Here is a 16,359-nt window from a genome sequence, read left to right on the forward strand (position 1 = left end):
GGAGGTGAGGAAAACGAATGTGTGTGAGGTGGCAGCGGCTGGGCAGAACGAGCATGCCCCACCCAGATTCCGTCCCCAGAGGAAAAGCTGTCCTCGCCAGCTGACACCTCGCACAGGATCATTCCCCCTGCCTCTTACCTTGAAGTTTGCAAGCCCACAACCGGCAATCAGGAGCACGCCCCGCTCTTCTGCCCAGGCTAGGTGCCTCCCCTTCTCTGCCCAGATCTTCTACCCTCATAAATCCACACAGTTACTCAACACATATTTGAAGATGCACTTTTGAGCCGACTCAGAGATGCACTTTTGAGGGAGTGGGCTGGAGGGAGGGAGAGGAGGGTTTGAGCAGGGATCTGAAGGAACCGAAGGAGGAGGAAGGAACTGGAGCTGGGAAGAGGAGGGGAATGGACAGGAATGAGAGTCAGATCGAGAGGGTGGGTAGTGGTTAGAGTGCTGGACTAGGACCGGGGAGACCTGAGTTCAAATCCCCATTCAGCCATAATACTAACTGGTTGATTCTGGGCCAGTCACTTCTCTCTCAGCCTAGCCTACTTCACAGGGTTGTTGTGAAAGAGAAACTCAAGGATGTAGTACACCACTCTGGGCTCCTTGCAGGAAGAGCGGGATATAAAATGTAAAAAATAAAAAAATAAAAAAATGACTCTCTGGCAGTTCACAGGTGGCAGGGTTGCTACTAGTGAAAAACAAACAAACACATTCATCATCATCATCATCATCATCATCATCATCATCACTGCCCTGCTTTTCTATTTTAAAAAGCACACATCTGCTTCAGAAATCTCAAAGCCCATGCAATATAATTCACAAGGCTGAAGGGCCAGAAGCCTCAAAGGCAGCTGATCAAATGCCGCAAGCTCACTGGAACAGGGGCACCTTTAAAGGATCCTGATTCTGAAAAGGAAAATAATGATAACTGTGTAGTCGTCCGCCTCATTTGCAAAGATTTCACTCACACTGAGGTTGTTTCCTAAACGAGATTTCTTAAATGACATCTTCTTAGGCTGATGTGATAAGAGACTGAACTTAAAGTATTCTCTTCCAAAGTACAGCAGTTAGAAAGGAGGGGGGCGGGAAATATTCCAAGCTGTTGCTGACCTAATTTCTTGAACTAAAAACCAATAGTTTCAGGTGGTTTCTTTAAAATGGATTTATTTATTCTTTGCCCTTCTGTAGAAGCTTTTTGTTTGCTGGAAAGTTTCTTTTAAAAAATGGAATTCCATTTCATAATTTCCCGTGGTGGCTCTGATCTCTGCCCTCCCCGCTAACGTTCGGGATCACAGGAAGTGATAATAGGATTATGAACTTTTACGTGAAAAAGAAAAAGATCGTGCTGCCCCCTAGGAGAAGAAATCGCTAAGCCTGCTGAGGGTCTCACAGCCACTCACCCGAGCTGCCGTGGTAGTGATTAAAGTGGCATGAAATCCACAGTGTCACTAAAATCTTAAGAAACTGTGACATTTCCTGTAAAGTAAAATAAAAAGGTGAATTTACTATATTTACCCTTTCCCAAAAACTCTCTTAATTCCAGATCTGCTCTGTTGCTAGAGCACCCAGGCAGGTAATCTTCTTCTGAGCTGCAGTTTTTAAAAATTGTCTTTCCAAGCCAAGAACCAATCCAAACCTGTACGTTTAGCAACGGGGGGGGGGGGAGGCATTTGTGGCCATTACTGGGCCCCTTAAAGCTAATCTCAAATGGTAAGTTATAACCAGACTGATTACGTTCCTTTATCCTGCTATAGCACACAGATTGTTGAAAGTGGATATACACATATTTCAAACAATATTAATAATAAATAATTAATAAAATAATAATAAAATAAAATGGTGGTGGTGGTGATGATGATGTTTTCTGGCCATATAGACACTTAAGATCAATCTCAGATATCCCTGACATTGTTTTATTCGGGTTGTCACTCATTAAAGAACCCATAGTCAATCAAACATTTTTGATTAAAATGAATTGATTAACTTTACATGAATTTGCATGCAATCACAATCATTTCTTTGAAGAAAGACACAAGTTGTTCCTATGGATGCATGGCTAGGCTGTGGAAGGTGCCATTTTAGGAGAGGCATTCCCTCCTGTAGGAGAGTGAAGGGGAATACTTCTTCTTCTATGGTGTCATTCCCTTTTGTGTGGAGGTGGAGGGGAATGCCTCTTCTAAGATAATAGCATGCTGTCCTGTGGGAGAGTGGAGGGAGAATGCCTCTTCTAAGATACTGGCATTCCCCTTTTTGTTAGCGTGAAAGGGAATGCCTCTTTTGAGATGATAGCATTCTGTCCCTTGGGGAGGGATAAAGCCTCTTCTAAGGTGACGAGATTCCCTCATATGACAAATGGAGGGGAATGCCTCCTTTGAGATGGCAGCATTCTGTCCTGTGGGAGAGTGGGGAGAGAATGCCTCTTCTAATATGGTGACATTCCTTCTTGCGTGAAAGTGGAGTGGGAATGCCTTTGGGTGTTTGTATAAGTACCCTTATTAAAACCATGTTTATGGTTATGTTGCCCGGTTATTCAGAGATGCTCTTTTGGGTCTATGGAAAAGGTGTCTTCGTCAAAGAAAGGCCACAGCCCGGAATATTTTTGGTCTTTCCATCTGCAGCCAAGTTTCTCACGAGGCTCTCTTCTTGTTCTCCTCCTCCTCCTTTTCTTTTGCTGTTCAAGATCAAACTCAAAGAGATCTTCGAGACCCCCTCAGAGATCACCCTTGTTCTTGAGCTGGTGACCGGCGGGGAGCTCTTTGACAGGTAACCGGCAAGAAGCCATCACGGAGCAGGCAGATCCTTAATGAAAGCAGACAAAGGGAGCAAAGGGAGAGGGCTGGCAGGGGGGCAGGGGGGGCAGGAACTGGGTCAGAGGAGCCACCGCAGGGAGGGAGTGGGGAGGATGTGGTGGGAGGTGAAGGAACTACGGTGTGTCCCCCCCCCCCTCTTCCAGATGCCCACAGCCTTCCCCATGCTGCCCACCCACCCACCCACCCACTGCTAAAAAAAAAAAAAAAAAGAGGGTGTGATGGGCTTGACTCCGTTGACGGAGGGCACCTGTAAAGCCGTCTCCCTCCAAGTCACACCACTGGACTGTTTAATCCAGTAGTGTCTGCTCTGCCTGGCAGCAGGCTCCCCAAAACTGGCCCAAGGAGCTCAGGGTTGGCCACTCTGACTGACAGCAGCTGCTCGAGAAAAGAGCTTCCCCAGCTAATGGCACACCAAGATCTTCTTAACCGGGTTTTGAAGTTGGGGCCTTCTGCATGCACAAACCCGTGCTCTGAGCCGCAGATGCTCTTGATAAACATACAAAGCTGCTTTCTACTGAGTCTGACCCTTTGTCCAACTAGCTCAATATTGCCTGCACTGACTGGCAGCCGCACTCCAGGATTTCAGGCAGGGGTCTTTCCCATCCCTACCGGGAGATGCTTCCGGAGATTGAACCTGGGACCTTCTGCTCGCAAAGCCGGGGCTCTTACCAGTCCAGTACAGCCCCTCTATAAAGGACATCGGGAGTTACCTTTGCCTGAGTCTGACTCTTGATCCATCGAGCCCAGTGCTGTCTGCTCTGACTGGCAGCAGCTCTCCAGCGACTCAGGTCTCTGCTGTCAACTGCTGCCGGTCCCCTTTTCGGCTGGGGATCCCGGGAATGGAGCCTGTCTGCGGCAAAGGCTCCAGTTCTGTCGCTTCCGGTGATGAGCAGGAGGGAGACCCGGGATCAAATCCCAAGGAAGCGTTTGGGGTGACCTTGAGCCTGTCACTCCTTCTCTCCGCTGAACTGATCTCACAAAGCAGCTGGGAGGAGGAAACGAGAGGCAGGTCTGCATCCTCAGCAGCTGGGAAGCCGGGCTGGGTGGTAATGCAATGGCATCTGGATTCTATGCTCCGGGTTGTGCCAGGGAGGAGGGGTTGCCTAACAACCCGCACTTTCCATGATCTTCTTCCTCTCTTCCTTTACACACACACACACACACACACACACACACACACACAGAGCAACTTTTTAAAAAAACCAAAACTAAAATTTAAAAGACCCACACGTCTCAGTTTTTTGTGTTTTTAAACATTTGCCGGGGGGTAAGGGGGACCAGAGTGTGAATTCGATGCTCTCTCTTTTCCTTTTCCTTAGGATTGTGGAAAGAGGCTTCTACAGTGAGAGGGACGCGGCCCATGTGGTCAAGCAGATCCTAGAAGCCGTGTCTGTAAGTCTCTTGCTTCCCCCTCTGGATTTCCAGTTCAGCACACGACTCTGAGGCCTTACCGTTTGGGGGGTCTGGAATTGCGTGTGACGGGACCCCAACTTCCGATACCAAGGAAGGCTGGGTTTTGAAAGCCCCATTTCCGCCATGGGCGTAAGCGATGCAAATCCTCTCTGCTGTGATGCTCTTTGTACTTCTCTCTCACCTTCTTGTCTGCTTCCACAAGAAAATGGCCACTGCCTGCCTTTTTATTAGCTGCCACTCTCTTTTAAAAATCTCCCTCTCCAATCTCGGAAACTGGCAACCTGTGAAATTAAGATTGGCGGCGATGGCTCCCTAAGCTGGTAACGCAATTTGCGAGGCATCTGCTGTTTGTTTGGGCAAGGGAGGAGAGCACAAACCGACACCTCGGGGATGTATTGCCATGCAGAAGAAGGGCCTGGAGAGATGGAACAGTGCTTTGCTGTGGGGCAGGACAAGTTGGCCCTGTGAGAGTTAAGAGTTGGCTTCTCCTTGTTCCTGGGCATGATGATGCCCCCTGCTGCTTGGCCAGTTAGTTCCTCCCGTGCCAGGGATCAGCTGTCCTTCAGAAAGGTCAGCTGAGACTGCAGGCAATATAGAATCTCTGGCCAAAAGCTCAGTGGAGCAGTCAGTTAGGCCCCTGTGCCCAACACCATTGGCCATAGCTTCCAAGAAGTTGGCATTGTGCCCCCAAAGCAAAGAAATGGGGTGGGAAACATCCCGGCCTTTTGCCACAGATTTTGAGCAGATCCATTCTGATTCTAGAGGTACATACTGTATCCAGAATTCTGAAAGCCAGGAGTAGGAGGATTCTTGTTTCAATCTTTTGCACTAAAACTGCATGAAAAGAAAATTTTAAAATGAATTGCCCGCCTCTCCATAATCAGATTCTGCCATTTTGAGTTTTGCTGTAGTAAAGCTGTCTGGTACAGTGGAACCTCAACATCTGGGTTGGGATGCTTCCCTATTTCCAGCACTGTTACCTATCAAACCATCTCACCTGCTGGCACGGCGAGGTGCTCCAGAATACCGTTTGCTCTACCCTCATTGTGTCAGATTGCCGTGCTGTTTCCCAGCGTCTGCTGGAGCAAAAACCATCCTGTGTTTTTTATCCAGCTCTCTAGCTTTCCTGCTTGGAGCTGTCCATGGTGCTGATCCCTTTTCTCTTGGGGCAGTCAAATGTCTGTGTCCCTCTTGGATCCCTGCCTTGGTAGGGACCCCGACCTGGCCTAAGGCAGGAAACCCCACTGCAATCCCCTCCTTCAGGCTTTCCCTGCCCCCGCTCCAGACAGCCTTATTCCCTGTCTTGGGGAAATTGATGGGGGTGAGTCGACTCCCTGCAGGCAGGAAGTTTGAAAACCGCTAGGGCAGAGGATGGACTTGAAAGGCACCGCAATAAATGGTACTCCCCCCTCCAAAGCTCTTTCCTCTGATCAAAATTAGTACAAAGACATAAAAGGGAGACTTTTTTTTCCCTTAAAGAGAAAATATATATAGCAAGTAGATTAGGTAGGTCACTGTTTCTCCGTATTAAAGGTCAGGAGAAAATGGTTTCCATGGCAACTGAGGCTTTTTTTCTTTTTTTTAAAAAATGGGGACATTCATAAAGGAAAGCATCCTGTCTCTTGCCGTGGAGAGAATTCTTAGTCTCATTTCCACCTTTCCGGGCAGGGAGGGGAATATTGCCAAGCGACCAAGGATTAAGGGGACCCATGGATTCAGTTCGTCAAGGAAATCTCTGAGATATGTAATCTCTAGGGGCACGCCATGCAGTAAAGCGCAATTCACCTTGTGCTCATCTGAGCAGTCTCTGCCAGCTTCCAGAAATCTGGTTTATTGGGCTGAATTCCCACGCACCAAAATCTTCACAGGACCTGTCCAGCTTTGCTTTTATTGAAATTTCCTAAGCCTTTACTGTTGGCAGTCAGTGCTGTCCAAGGAGCTGAACTTGCTAGCATCGCTCACTACACAGCTCAGCTCCTGTTCTAAATGAATTGACTCCACAATCTTGCGGTGCAGGCTGGGTTAATTATAGTTATCTAAGGTTGCTTCTGCACTATGGTCTTTTAGCATACTGAGGCATTCTTCTTTCACAATCAGCTAAGGCAGTGTTTCTACATTGTCATTCATATAAGAACATAAGAACAGCCCTGCTGGATCAGGCCCAAGGAGGCCCATCTAGTCCAGCATCCTGTTTCGCACAGTGGCCCACCAGATGCCGCTGGAAGCCACAGACAGGAGTTGAGGGCTTGCCCTTTCTCTCCTGCTGTGACTCCCCTGCAACTGGTACTCAGAGGCATCCTGCCTTTGAGGCTGGAGGTGGCACAATCATATCCCACAATGATGGTCCCCACAATCAAGAATCTTCGATCATGTAAGTCCAGTTCTACAAAGGTCCCCAGCAACCTAAATAGAAGCTTCCTCCCACCTCCCATTACTTCCTATTCAACATGGGGCAGCGTTAGCAATGAATTACCCTGTAATTGTTCCAAGGAGGGCTTTAATTATAACAAAATACAAACTAGCACAGTTCTGCAATGGTTTTAAAAGAAAAGAAACCAGCCCTTCGTTACTGTTTTTCTTTTTCTTTTAAAGCAATCGTAAAACAGTGCTGCTTTGCATTTTGTTATAACTAAAGCCCTCCCTGGAACAATTCCGGGGCAATTCCCCACTAAGGCCGTGCCATACTGAACAGGAAGCAGTTTGAGAGAGAAGCTACAAGTAGGAAGCTTCTCAAAAGTTCCCCCCCAACTCCTGAAAAGCCACAATATGCTTTGCCGCTCCACACTGGACAAATTGGGAGTGTGATAGGCAATCTGTGGCAAAAATCACCACAAATGTTTTTTAAAAAAATAGGACCAAAAAAAATGCTGGTGATGACGTGATCTGGTTTCTCTGTAAGAAGTGAGGTCACACACTTTCTCTCCATGTTCCCTGCAGTATTTGCATGCCAATGGAGTGGTCCACCGTGACCTGAAACCGGAGAATCTCCTCTATGCAGACCTCTCCCCGGATGCACCTCTCAAAATTGGTATGACTGGCAACAGATGATGCAAATGCAACTTCTGTCATTGTTCTTAATGCTGCTGCTGCTGCTTCTTCTTCTTCTTCTTCTTCTTCTTCTTCTTCTTCTTCTTCTTCTTCTTCTTCTTCTTCTTCTTCTTCTTCTTCTTCTTCTTCTTCCACTGTGTACACACTCCTCGATAGATTCAGGGTCTTTCCAAAGGAGAGAAGTCCAGTCCTTTCCCACCAAGGCAATTGAACTGGAACTTCTGGCTAAGGGACAAAATGAAACCATCAGTCAGAAAGGCAGTGCGATATCAATCAGAAATCAGTTCCAGGCACTCCATATCTCTCTGTCTCCCACGGACCGATTCAGGCTAGGTATTAGGAGGGATTTCCTAGAGAGCTGATGGGCAGTCTGTGTGGTGGACTCTTCCTCTTGAGGTATTCAGTCAAAGGCTGGACAGACATCTGTCAGATCCTGCAGCATAGTCCTGCACTGAGCAGGCGGGTTGGACTAGATGACCTCCAGGTTACCTTTCAATTCTAAAATTCTATGATTCTGTGGAGCTGCTGCCAGTCCAAAGGAGCAGATTTAGGACTAGACCTCCTCAGGGATTTCTTAACTGTTGGACATGACGAAGGGCGAGTCTTAAAGGCACCTCCACGCACACCAACATACCTGTCTGTGTTGCTCCAGGTGATTTTGGATTGTCTAAGATCGTGGATGAGCAGGAGACCATGAAAACCGTGTGCGGCACCCCAGGATACTGCGGTAAGAGATGGAGCCAGTTGGCTGCAGGGCTTTGGTGCGAGCAGAAGGAGGAAGGCGCCCCTCTCCGCTGGGAAGGGAGAGGCCGAGGGAAAGGAGCAAGTGTGACTTAATAGCATTGCTAGGTTCTCTCCTGCAGAGAACACCAGCTAAAGCAGGGTACCGGTTTAGCTGTCGTGTAACCTTCAGTGGCGCAGCGGCAAATTGTTTGACTAAGAAGCAGACAGAGGTTGCCAGTTCAAATCCCCGCTGGTACTATATTGGGCAGTGGTGATCTAGGAAGATGCTGAAAGCATCATCTCACACTGCGTGGGAGGAGGCCATGGTCAACCCTTCCTGTCTTCTCCCAAAGACAATCACAGGGCTCTGTGGGTGCCAGGAGTCAACTCCGACTCGACGGCACATTGGAGAAGCCATTTCCTGGTCCAGCTAAAACCAGGGTGTGTGGAGCACCAGGGCAGCTTTGACTGGGTCAGGGGCTCTCCCAAGTCAGGCTGGGCCAGTCCAGGAGTTCTAACCAGAGACCCCCCCTTGAGCAGAGCTGTGGCTTCCGGCAGGAGCAAAGAGATCAGAGTTCGGGGCACGGAGCTGGAGAGTAGGGCAGGCAGCCATGCCGGGAGCCAGGCTCCAAGGAGCTGTCTGTGAGAAGCCTTCACGAGGCCAGGCAAGGGCCGGTGTGCCTGCCTGAGTGGGTGGCTGGAAATCCGCCTCGCGCCACGCGTGGTCTCTGCGCCTTCCTCCGGAGCAGAGCCAGGGTCCTCGAGGGCTCTGGAAGGAGCTGAGGGGTCCAGAAGTGTCCGCGTCTCGGGGCCTGGAGTCAGCAGCGGGTCCAAGAGACTCCTTGGGGCTGTCTGGCCATGCGGGAGCAGGATGATCCTCCGTGGCGCTGCTCATCCGGCAAAGCATCCCCTTCCTCGGGCGGGATGTTCAGGGAGTCAGGAAGGGTTCCAGAGAGGGTCCTGACAGGTTCACCAGTCATTGCCCTTTTCCGGCCTCTCTTCCCTCCTTCCTGTGACAAAAACAATAAATGCCGATATCCTACGTAGGAGGAGAAGCCTCTATCCACGGGCACTTGTCTCAAGCCAACACAGAGATCCATTCCATCAACAGCTGCCTCCCCAGTTTTAGCAACGACATCCTGAAATGTGTGCCGCTGCTCCCCACCGATAGGCATGGTGGCTAATTTGCAGCACTCCAGCAGTGGTCGGACTACAACTCCCATTATCCCCTGCCGCAGTCACCAAGGATGAATGGAGTTGTAGTCCAGCAGCGGTTGGAGGACCTCAGGGTAGCCACCTTTCCAAATCCCTTATCATTTCTGCCTCAGAGTCGCCTTGGAAATCCGTGGCAGAAGACACCAGCATTTCCTTGCCGTCGTCAAGGCAAGGCAAGAAACCAAAGCGACAGTTTCTCACACTTTTCTCCCACGGACAGCAGCAGATGTGGAAGCTTCAGGGGTGGCGGCTGAGCCGTCAAAATGCCACCCGTGTGCGAAAAGTAGCACCGGGTGGACTTGAGAGAGGCAGAGAGGAAGGTGACACTCAGACATATGCCAGCCGCCCGCAAACTTCAGCTGTGGTTTTTCCTCTCTTAACATGCCCACAGCTCCCGAAATCCTCCATGGTTCGCCATATGGGCCCGAAGTGGATATGTGGTCTGTGGGTGTCATAACGTATATCTTGTGAGTAATGTTCAAATTCTTTGACACAACCTCCCATTTCTCCTCTCCCTCCTCCTCTCCCTCCCCCTCCTCCCTCCTCGCCTCTCCTCCTCCCCTCACCTCCCTCCTCCTCCCTCCTTTCCCTCCCTCTTCCTCTCCCTCCCCCTCCTCCTCTCCCTCCTCCTCCCTCCTTTCTTCCTCCTCACCTCCCTCCTCCCTTCCTCCTCTCCCTCCCCTCCTCCCTCCTCTCCCACCTCCTCTCTTTCCTCCTCCTTCCTCTCTTCCTCCTCTCCTCCCTCCTTTCCCTCCCTCCTCCCCTCCTTCTCTCTTCTCCCTCCTCCTCCTCTCCATCCCCCTCCTTCCTCCTTTCCCTCCCTTCTCTCCCTCCTCCTCCCCCTCCTCCCCTCCCCCTCCTCCTCTCCCTCCTTTCTTCCTCCTCACTTCCCTCCTCCTTCCTCCCTCCTCTCCCTTCCCCTCCTCCCTCCTTTCCCTCCCTTCTCTTCCTCCTCCTCTCTTTCCTCTCTCCTCTCTTCCTTCTCCCCTCCCTCCTCCTCTCCCTCTCCCTCCTCCTCTCCCTCCCTCCTCCCCTCCTCCTTTCTCCCTCTCCTCCTCTCCTCCCCCCTCCTCCTCTCCCTCCTCACCTCCCTCCTTTCCCTCCCTCTCCCTTCCCTCCTCCTCTCCCTCCTCCTCTCCTCTCTCCCTCTTCTCTATGGGGTTGTGGGCCTTCCTACCACTCTCTGCCTCTTCTTCCTGCATTCTTCACCTTCCCTTTTCGTACAGCATTGTCACTAACTGTTGCAGAAAAAGCAAAATTCGGAGCGAATGTGAGGGTTGCTCCCAAACTGAAACTTTGGAGCATGTGCAGGGGGGGCCCAAACGAGCTCCTTGGAGAGATGTTTCGTTTCGTTTATGTCTGCCATGATGATGCCCTCCTTCCTCCAAGCAGCTCTGAGCAGCATACAGGGGTCTGTCTTCCCCCTGTTTCACTGAGCTGGGAGGACAGAAGCAGCTTCATATATTGCACGGAAGCCACATAGCAGTGGGGCTTTGCATGAAGAAAGTCTCAGCTTCAGTCTCTGGCTGCATCTCCAGGTAGGGCTGGGAAGGACTCCAGCCTGAAACGTTGGAGAAGCCACTGCCAGTCAGGGTAGACAATACTGGGCTAGGTGGACCAAGGGCCTGACTCAGTATATGGCAGCTTCCTGTATTCTTTTAGGGAAGCATCATCGTGCAGTGGAAGAGCATCTGCTTTGCATGCAGAAGGTCCCCGGTTCAGTCTCTGGCAGCATCTCCAGGTAGGGCTGGGGAAAGCCCTTCTGCTACCCTGCAGAGCTGCTGCCAGTCAGAGTTGACAATACTGAGCTAGATGAACCAAGGGTCTTGCTCAGTAAGTGGCAGCTCTTATATTTAGGGGAAACTATGGTTCATTGGTAGAGCATCTGCACTGCATGCGGAAGAGGGCAGGTTCCATCCCCGGCAGCATCTCCAGCTGGGGCTGAGAAGGACTCCCGTCTGAAACCCTGGAAAGCCTCTGCCAGTCAGTGCAGGCAGACGGAGTTAGATAGACCGGTGATCTGAAGCAGCCAGAGTGAGGGAGGGCTTCCTGGAGGCATCTGATTGGCATCTCCAAGTTCTTGGAGATTTAAGTTTTGGGCGGTATAAAATATGTTAATAAATAAAATAAAAATAAAAATAAATAAATATCCAGGAAACAGGAAGTTGGAATAGACGGAGCTTTGAGTCCAATCCAACAGAGTTCTCTTTTTCTAATTGTTAAATTTATATACCACCTTTCATTAAAACAACCCCAAGGCAGTTTACAGCAGAATTTAAAACAAGATTATAAAAACGATACAATTAAAATATAAGCTAAAAATATAAAAACAAATCTGATTGAAAATTTAAAACACAAGCATAAAAACAGCACAGGATACAAAGAACAGCAGCAGAGACAATCAAATAAAAGCCTGGGCAAAAAGCCAGGATTTAACATGCTTTCTAAAAGCTGTGATGGAGACCGAGGAGCGAATAGCCACCAAGAGAGCATTCCAGAGTCTGGGGGCAGCCACAGAGAAGGCCCTGCCCCGCATGCACGACAGCCGAGCCTCCCTCATTGTTGGCATCCGGAGCAGAGCCCCCTCGGATGACCTCGTCCAGCGGGCAGAAACCCTTGGGAGCAGGCGGTCCCTCAGGTAACCCCAGCCCAAACCGTTAAGGGCTTTAAAGGTCAAAACCAGCACCATTGAATATGCTTGAGAAAAAGGAGTCAGTGAAATTCATGGAGCAGAGGTCTATCGGCATCGGCATTAACCATGAGAACTCAAATCACCCGTCTGAGATACAGGTTGCCAGACCAGGCCGGCCTGCCCCCTGACCCAAAAGGGGCTCTTCTTTGGTTCCTTCATAAGAACATAAGAACAGCCCTGCTGGATCAGGCCCAAGGAGGCCCATCTAGTCCAGCATCTTGTTTCGCACAGTGGCCCACCAGATGCCTCTGGGAAGCCCACAGGCAAGAGGTATGTGCATGCCCTCTCTCCTGCTGTGACTCCCCTGCAACTGGGACTCAGAGGCATCCTGCCTCTGAGGCTGGAGGTGGCCCACAGCCCTCTGACTAGTAGCCATTGATAGACTTCTCCTCCATGAAGTCATCCAAACCCCTCTTAAAGCCATCCAGGTTGTTGGCTGTCACCACATCCTGTGGCAGAGAGTTCCACAAGTGGGTCTCTCCTGCAAGCGCAGTTGCAGTGTGTGCAGCAGAGACGGGTTTGAGAATCCACACTTGCCCAGATGGCATGCAGCAGCCCTTCGAAGCCAGCCCCGTCAGGTTCAGTCAAAAGGACGCCTCAGTAGATATGCTTAGGATTTCAGCCTCCCAAGCCCAGCAGGGCACTGGATGACGGAGAACAAGAGCAAAAGGAGGTCATTCCCCTTCCCGGCTCTCCCCAGTGACTCACGGCAGCGTTTCCCAAGCTTGTCCTGACCTCCTTTCGCATCCAGTTTTTATTAACCTCAGTGAAACAGATGGCGGTCATGGCCAAGCAAATACATTTTGATTGGGTAGGAGTGTGTGTGTGTGTGTTTTCCCTTCACCGTCTCTAGCCAAGTTCAAACGAATTGAACCCCGAGGCATTTCGGTAAACAATTTCTGTAGCAAGCAGATCTCTCTCTCTCTCTCTCTCTCTCTTTTTCTGACTGAATTCACATTGCTCCCCCCAGCACCAAAGTGGCAGATGGCACGAGTGCCTTTATTTATTTATTTCTTCCTCGGCACTGTAGCAGCGGGAGTCTGACACTCAGAAATATCATTCCCCCCCCCTCCAACCCCAGAAACATGATAGTGGAAAAGCACCTCCCGTTGAATACTGGAGAGAGCAAAGAGAGGAAAACAGCAATATTTCAGACACGCTTCTTGGAAAGGAGATTTGTCTTCACGCACTGTGGAGAAGAGCACTGGGATGATACAGCGAGATTATTTCTTTTCCTTATCGTACATGAAATGAGTCCGCTGTGTTTGCTGTTTTCGTAGCTTGCTCCTTTTAAACTAACTGTTTAAAGAGGTGACAACTGGGCAGATAACCACTGATTCATCAGCAGCTTATCCATCAGTTGCATTTAAATAAGTTTGCATGCTATGCACCTGTTGATTAAAATGTGCTGTCACTGATGGCTTTACAGACTATTTAGGTGATGCATAATCTAATCCTAAATATGCCAACCCGGGGGGTGGGGGGTGGGAATCCCAATGAGCTCATGGTTGCTTTCCCTTGAGTAAGGGAAGGGAGGATTGCTGGTCTTGTGGTAGCAAGCATGAATTGTCCCCTTTACTAAGTAGGGTCCATCCTGGTTTGCATTTGAATGGGAGACAACATTTGTGAGCACTGTAAGGTATTCCCCTGAGGGGATGGGGCCAAAGCTCATATGAAGAGCAGCTGCCTGCTTGCATGCAGAAGGTTCCAAGTTTCCTCCCTGGCAGCATCTCTAAGTTAGGATTAAGAACACAGAACATCAGAACAGCCCTGCTGGATCAGGCCCAAGGAGGCCCATCTAGCCCAGCATCCTGCTTCCCACAGCAGCCCACCAGATGCCTCTGGGGAGCCCACAGGCAAGAGGTATGTGCAGGCCCTCTCTCCTGCTGCTGTGGCTCCCCTGCAACTGAGGCATCGTGCCTCTGAGGCTGGAGATGGCCCACAGCCACCACACCAGTAGCCATTGATAGACTTGTCCGCCATGAATCTGTCTAAGCCCTTTTTAAAGCCATCCAAGCTGTTGGCCATCACCATATCCCAGGGCAAGGAATTCCCTAGATTATTTTTGGATTGAGAGAGACTCCTGCCTGCAACCTCAGAGAAGACGCTGCCAGGCTGTGTAGACAATACTGAGCTAGCTGGACCAAGGGTCTGACTCAGTAGAAGTCCGCTTCCTTTGTTCCTAGCTGTGCACAACATTGCAGCCCAAAAATACCAACAAAAGCTTGTCAGGAGCCAAGCACACAACGCAAAGGGACAACCGTTCCTTTAGGCCAGGGGTGCACAACTAAAATGCCCCCATAGACCAGAATCAACCAACCATGGCTTGAGCTGTGGGGACCAAGATTGATTTTCAGCACATTAATAATAACTACCTTAAAAATTAATTATTAAAAATATTAATGAAAGAGAGGGGCAGAGAGTTGGAGCCGGGGAAATGGCGAGGGGAGAGAGGGATGATGAGGGATGGAGCCAGTGAGATCTGGCCAAGGGGCAGGCAGCATCGGGGTCAAGGGAGGAGAGAGGAGGGCTGGGCTGGTGGCCGCAAGCATGACTTGTCCCCTTAGCTAAGCAGGGTCTGCCCTGGTTGCATGTGAATGGGAGACTAGAAGTGTGAGCACTGCAAGAGATTCCCCCTCAGGGGATGGAGCCATTCTGGGAAGAGCAAAAGGTTCCAAGTTCCCTCCCTGGCAGCATCTCCAAGAGAGGGCTGAGAGAGACTCCTGCCTGTAACCTTGCAGAAGCCGCTGCCAGTCTGTGAAGACAATACTGAGCTAGATAGACCAAGGGTCTGACTCAGTACATAGCAGCTTCCTATGTTCCTAACATGACATCCTGATTTTTAAAGAGGAGAGCTGGTCTTGTGACTTGTCCCCTTTGCTAAACAGGGCCCACCCTGGTTGCATAGGAATGGGAGACTAGAAGTGTGAGCACCGCAAGAGATTCCCCTCTTAAGAGATGCAGCCGCTCGGGGAAGAGCAGAAGGTTCCCGGTTCCCTCCCTGGCAGCATCTCCAAGACAGGGCTGAGAGAGACTCCTGCCTGCAACCTTGGAGAAGCCGCTGCCAGTCTGGGTAGACAATACTGAGCGAGATGGAGCAGGGGTCTGACTCAGTCTGTGTCGGCTTCCTCTGTTCTTAAGGGGCCCATTGCCTTGAACTGCTGTGGCTGCTGCTGCTTGGCAGTGGATCTCTAGCATGAAGCACGAGATCTTCATGGCTCCAGGAATCTCCACCCTGCAGGCCAGCAGAAAAGTCCTTGCGGGCCTCATGTTGTGCAGGCCTGCTTGAGACGGAGGAGTGCTTTCAACAGCCTGAATTTCTCACAGGGGTTTAGAGTTCCGAGTTAAGTTCCTCTGTTGGATGTTTGTGGTTCCCCCAAATCTGCAGCCTCCCTGAGTGGGGCAGATCCTTGGGGGAGGAGGGGGAGTGTCTCGGAGACGGTCTCAGTGTCTTTTGACTCTCCTTGATCCGCCTCTGTGCAGGGGCAGGCAAGAGGGTGCCCTTTTTCTTTGAGGAGGAATCATCTCGGTCGGGTCTGGACAGGAAGGTCACAGGGCACAGCCGTGGAGCGGGGAGGGGCCGGAGCTCATTGGCAGAGCGTCTGCTTGGCATTCAAGGTCGCAGGTCCAATCTCTGGCAGCATCTCCAGGCAGAACTGGGGAACCTGTTGGAGAGACGCTGCCCGTCAGTGTAGGCAATACTGGGTTAGATGGACCGCAGGCCTGGCTTGGCTTAAGGCAGCTTCCTATGTTCTTCCTATGCAATTATCCATCTCCCATGGAGCTTAAGTGACTTAACGGGGAAATGCTTGACTAACAAGCAGAAGATTGCCAGTTCAAATCCCTGCTGGTACTGTATCGAACAACAACACTATAGGAAGATGCTGAAAGGCATCATCATCTCATAGTGCGTGGGAGGAGGCAATGGTCAACCCCTCCTGTATTCTACCAAAAGAAAACTGCAGAGCTCTGTGGGCTCCAGGAGTCAACACCGACTCGACAGCACACTTTACCTTTAGTGGAGGCTGGCTAGAAGGCAAAGAAGGTTTCAGCACCCTGGAGAGCTCATGGTGAGCACAGCCCAGAGGTGGAGTGAGGCTCCTCAGACTCCCCCACCAAGGCAAGACACATTAAATTGATTGATTGATTGATTGATTAATATACCGCTTTTCATTATAATAATCTCAAAGCAGTTTACCATATGATTAAAACAATGCATAATTAAATTACAAAGGTACAGGTGATCTCAAAAAATTAAAATACATAATACAAAAGTACAGATAATATAAAAATGATCTCTATAGAAAAATTTAATAATGCATAAATAATAATAATCCCTACTAATTATTAATTATTAATTATTAATTATTATTAATCACATTATTATTATTATTCCCATATTATATTAATAATGTAATTACTTGTATTAATCCCTGCTAAACACTGTTCATATAT

General features: G+C 49.8%; 1 protein-coding gene across 1 annotated transcript in view; it reads left to right on the forward strand.

The window, feature by feature from the left end:
• The window catches only part of LOC128342354 (calcium/calmodulin-dependent protein kinase type IV-like), a 46,665-nt gene that overhangs the window by 17,838 nt on the left and 12,468 nt on the right, over positions 1 to 16,359 (forward strand). Inside the window, exons 4-8 of the mRNA XM_053289583.1 lie at positions 2,684 to 2,766; positions 4,133 to 4,205; positions 7,164 to 7,254; positions 7,927 to 8,001; positions 9,604 to 9,679. Coding sequence (XP_053145558.1) covers positions 2,684 to 2,766; positions 4,133 to 4,205; positions 7,164 to 7,254; positions 7,927 to 8,001; positions 9,604 to 9,679 — 398 coding nt within the window. The remainder of the gene's footprint in view (positions 1 to 2,683; positions 2,767 to 4,132; positions 4,206 to 7,163; positions 7,255 to 7,926; positions 8,002 to 9,603; positions 9,680 to 16,359) is intronic.

Source organism: Hemicordylus capensis, chromosome 2 (genome assembly GCF_027244095.1).
Source record: "Hemicordylus capensis ecotype Gifberg chromosome 2, rHemCap1.1.pri, whole genome shotgun sequence".
NCBI classification, from domain to species: domain Eukaryota; kingdom Metazoa; phylum Chordata; class Lepidosauria; order Squamata; family Cordylidae; genus Hemicordylus; species Hemicordylus capensis.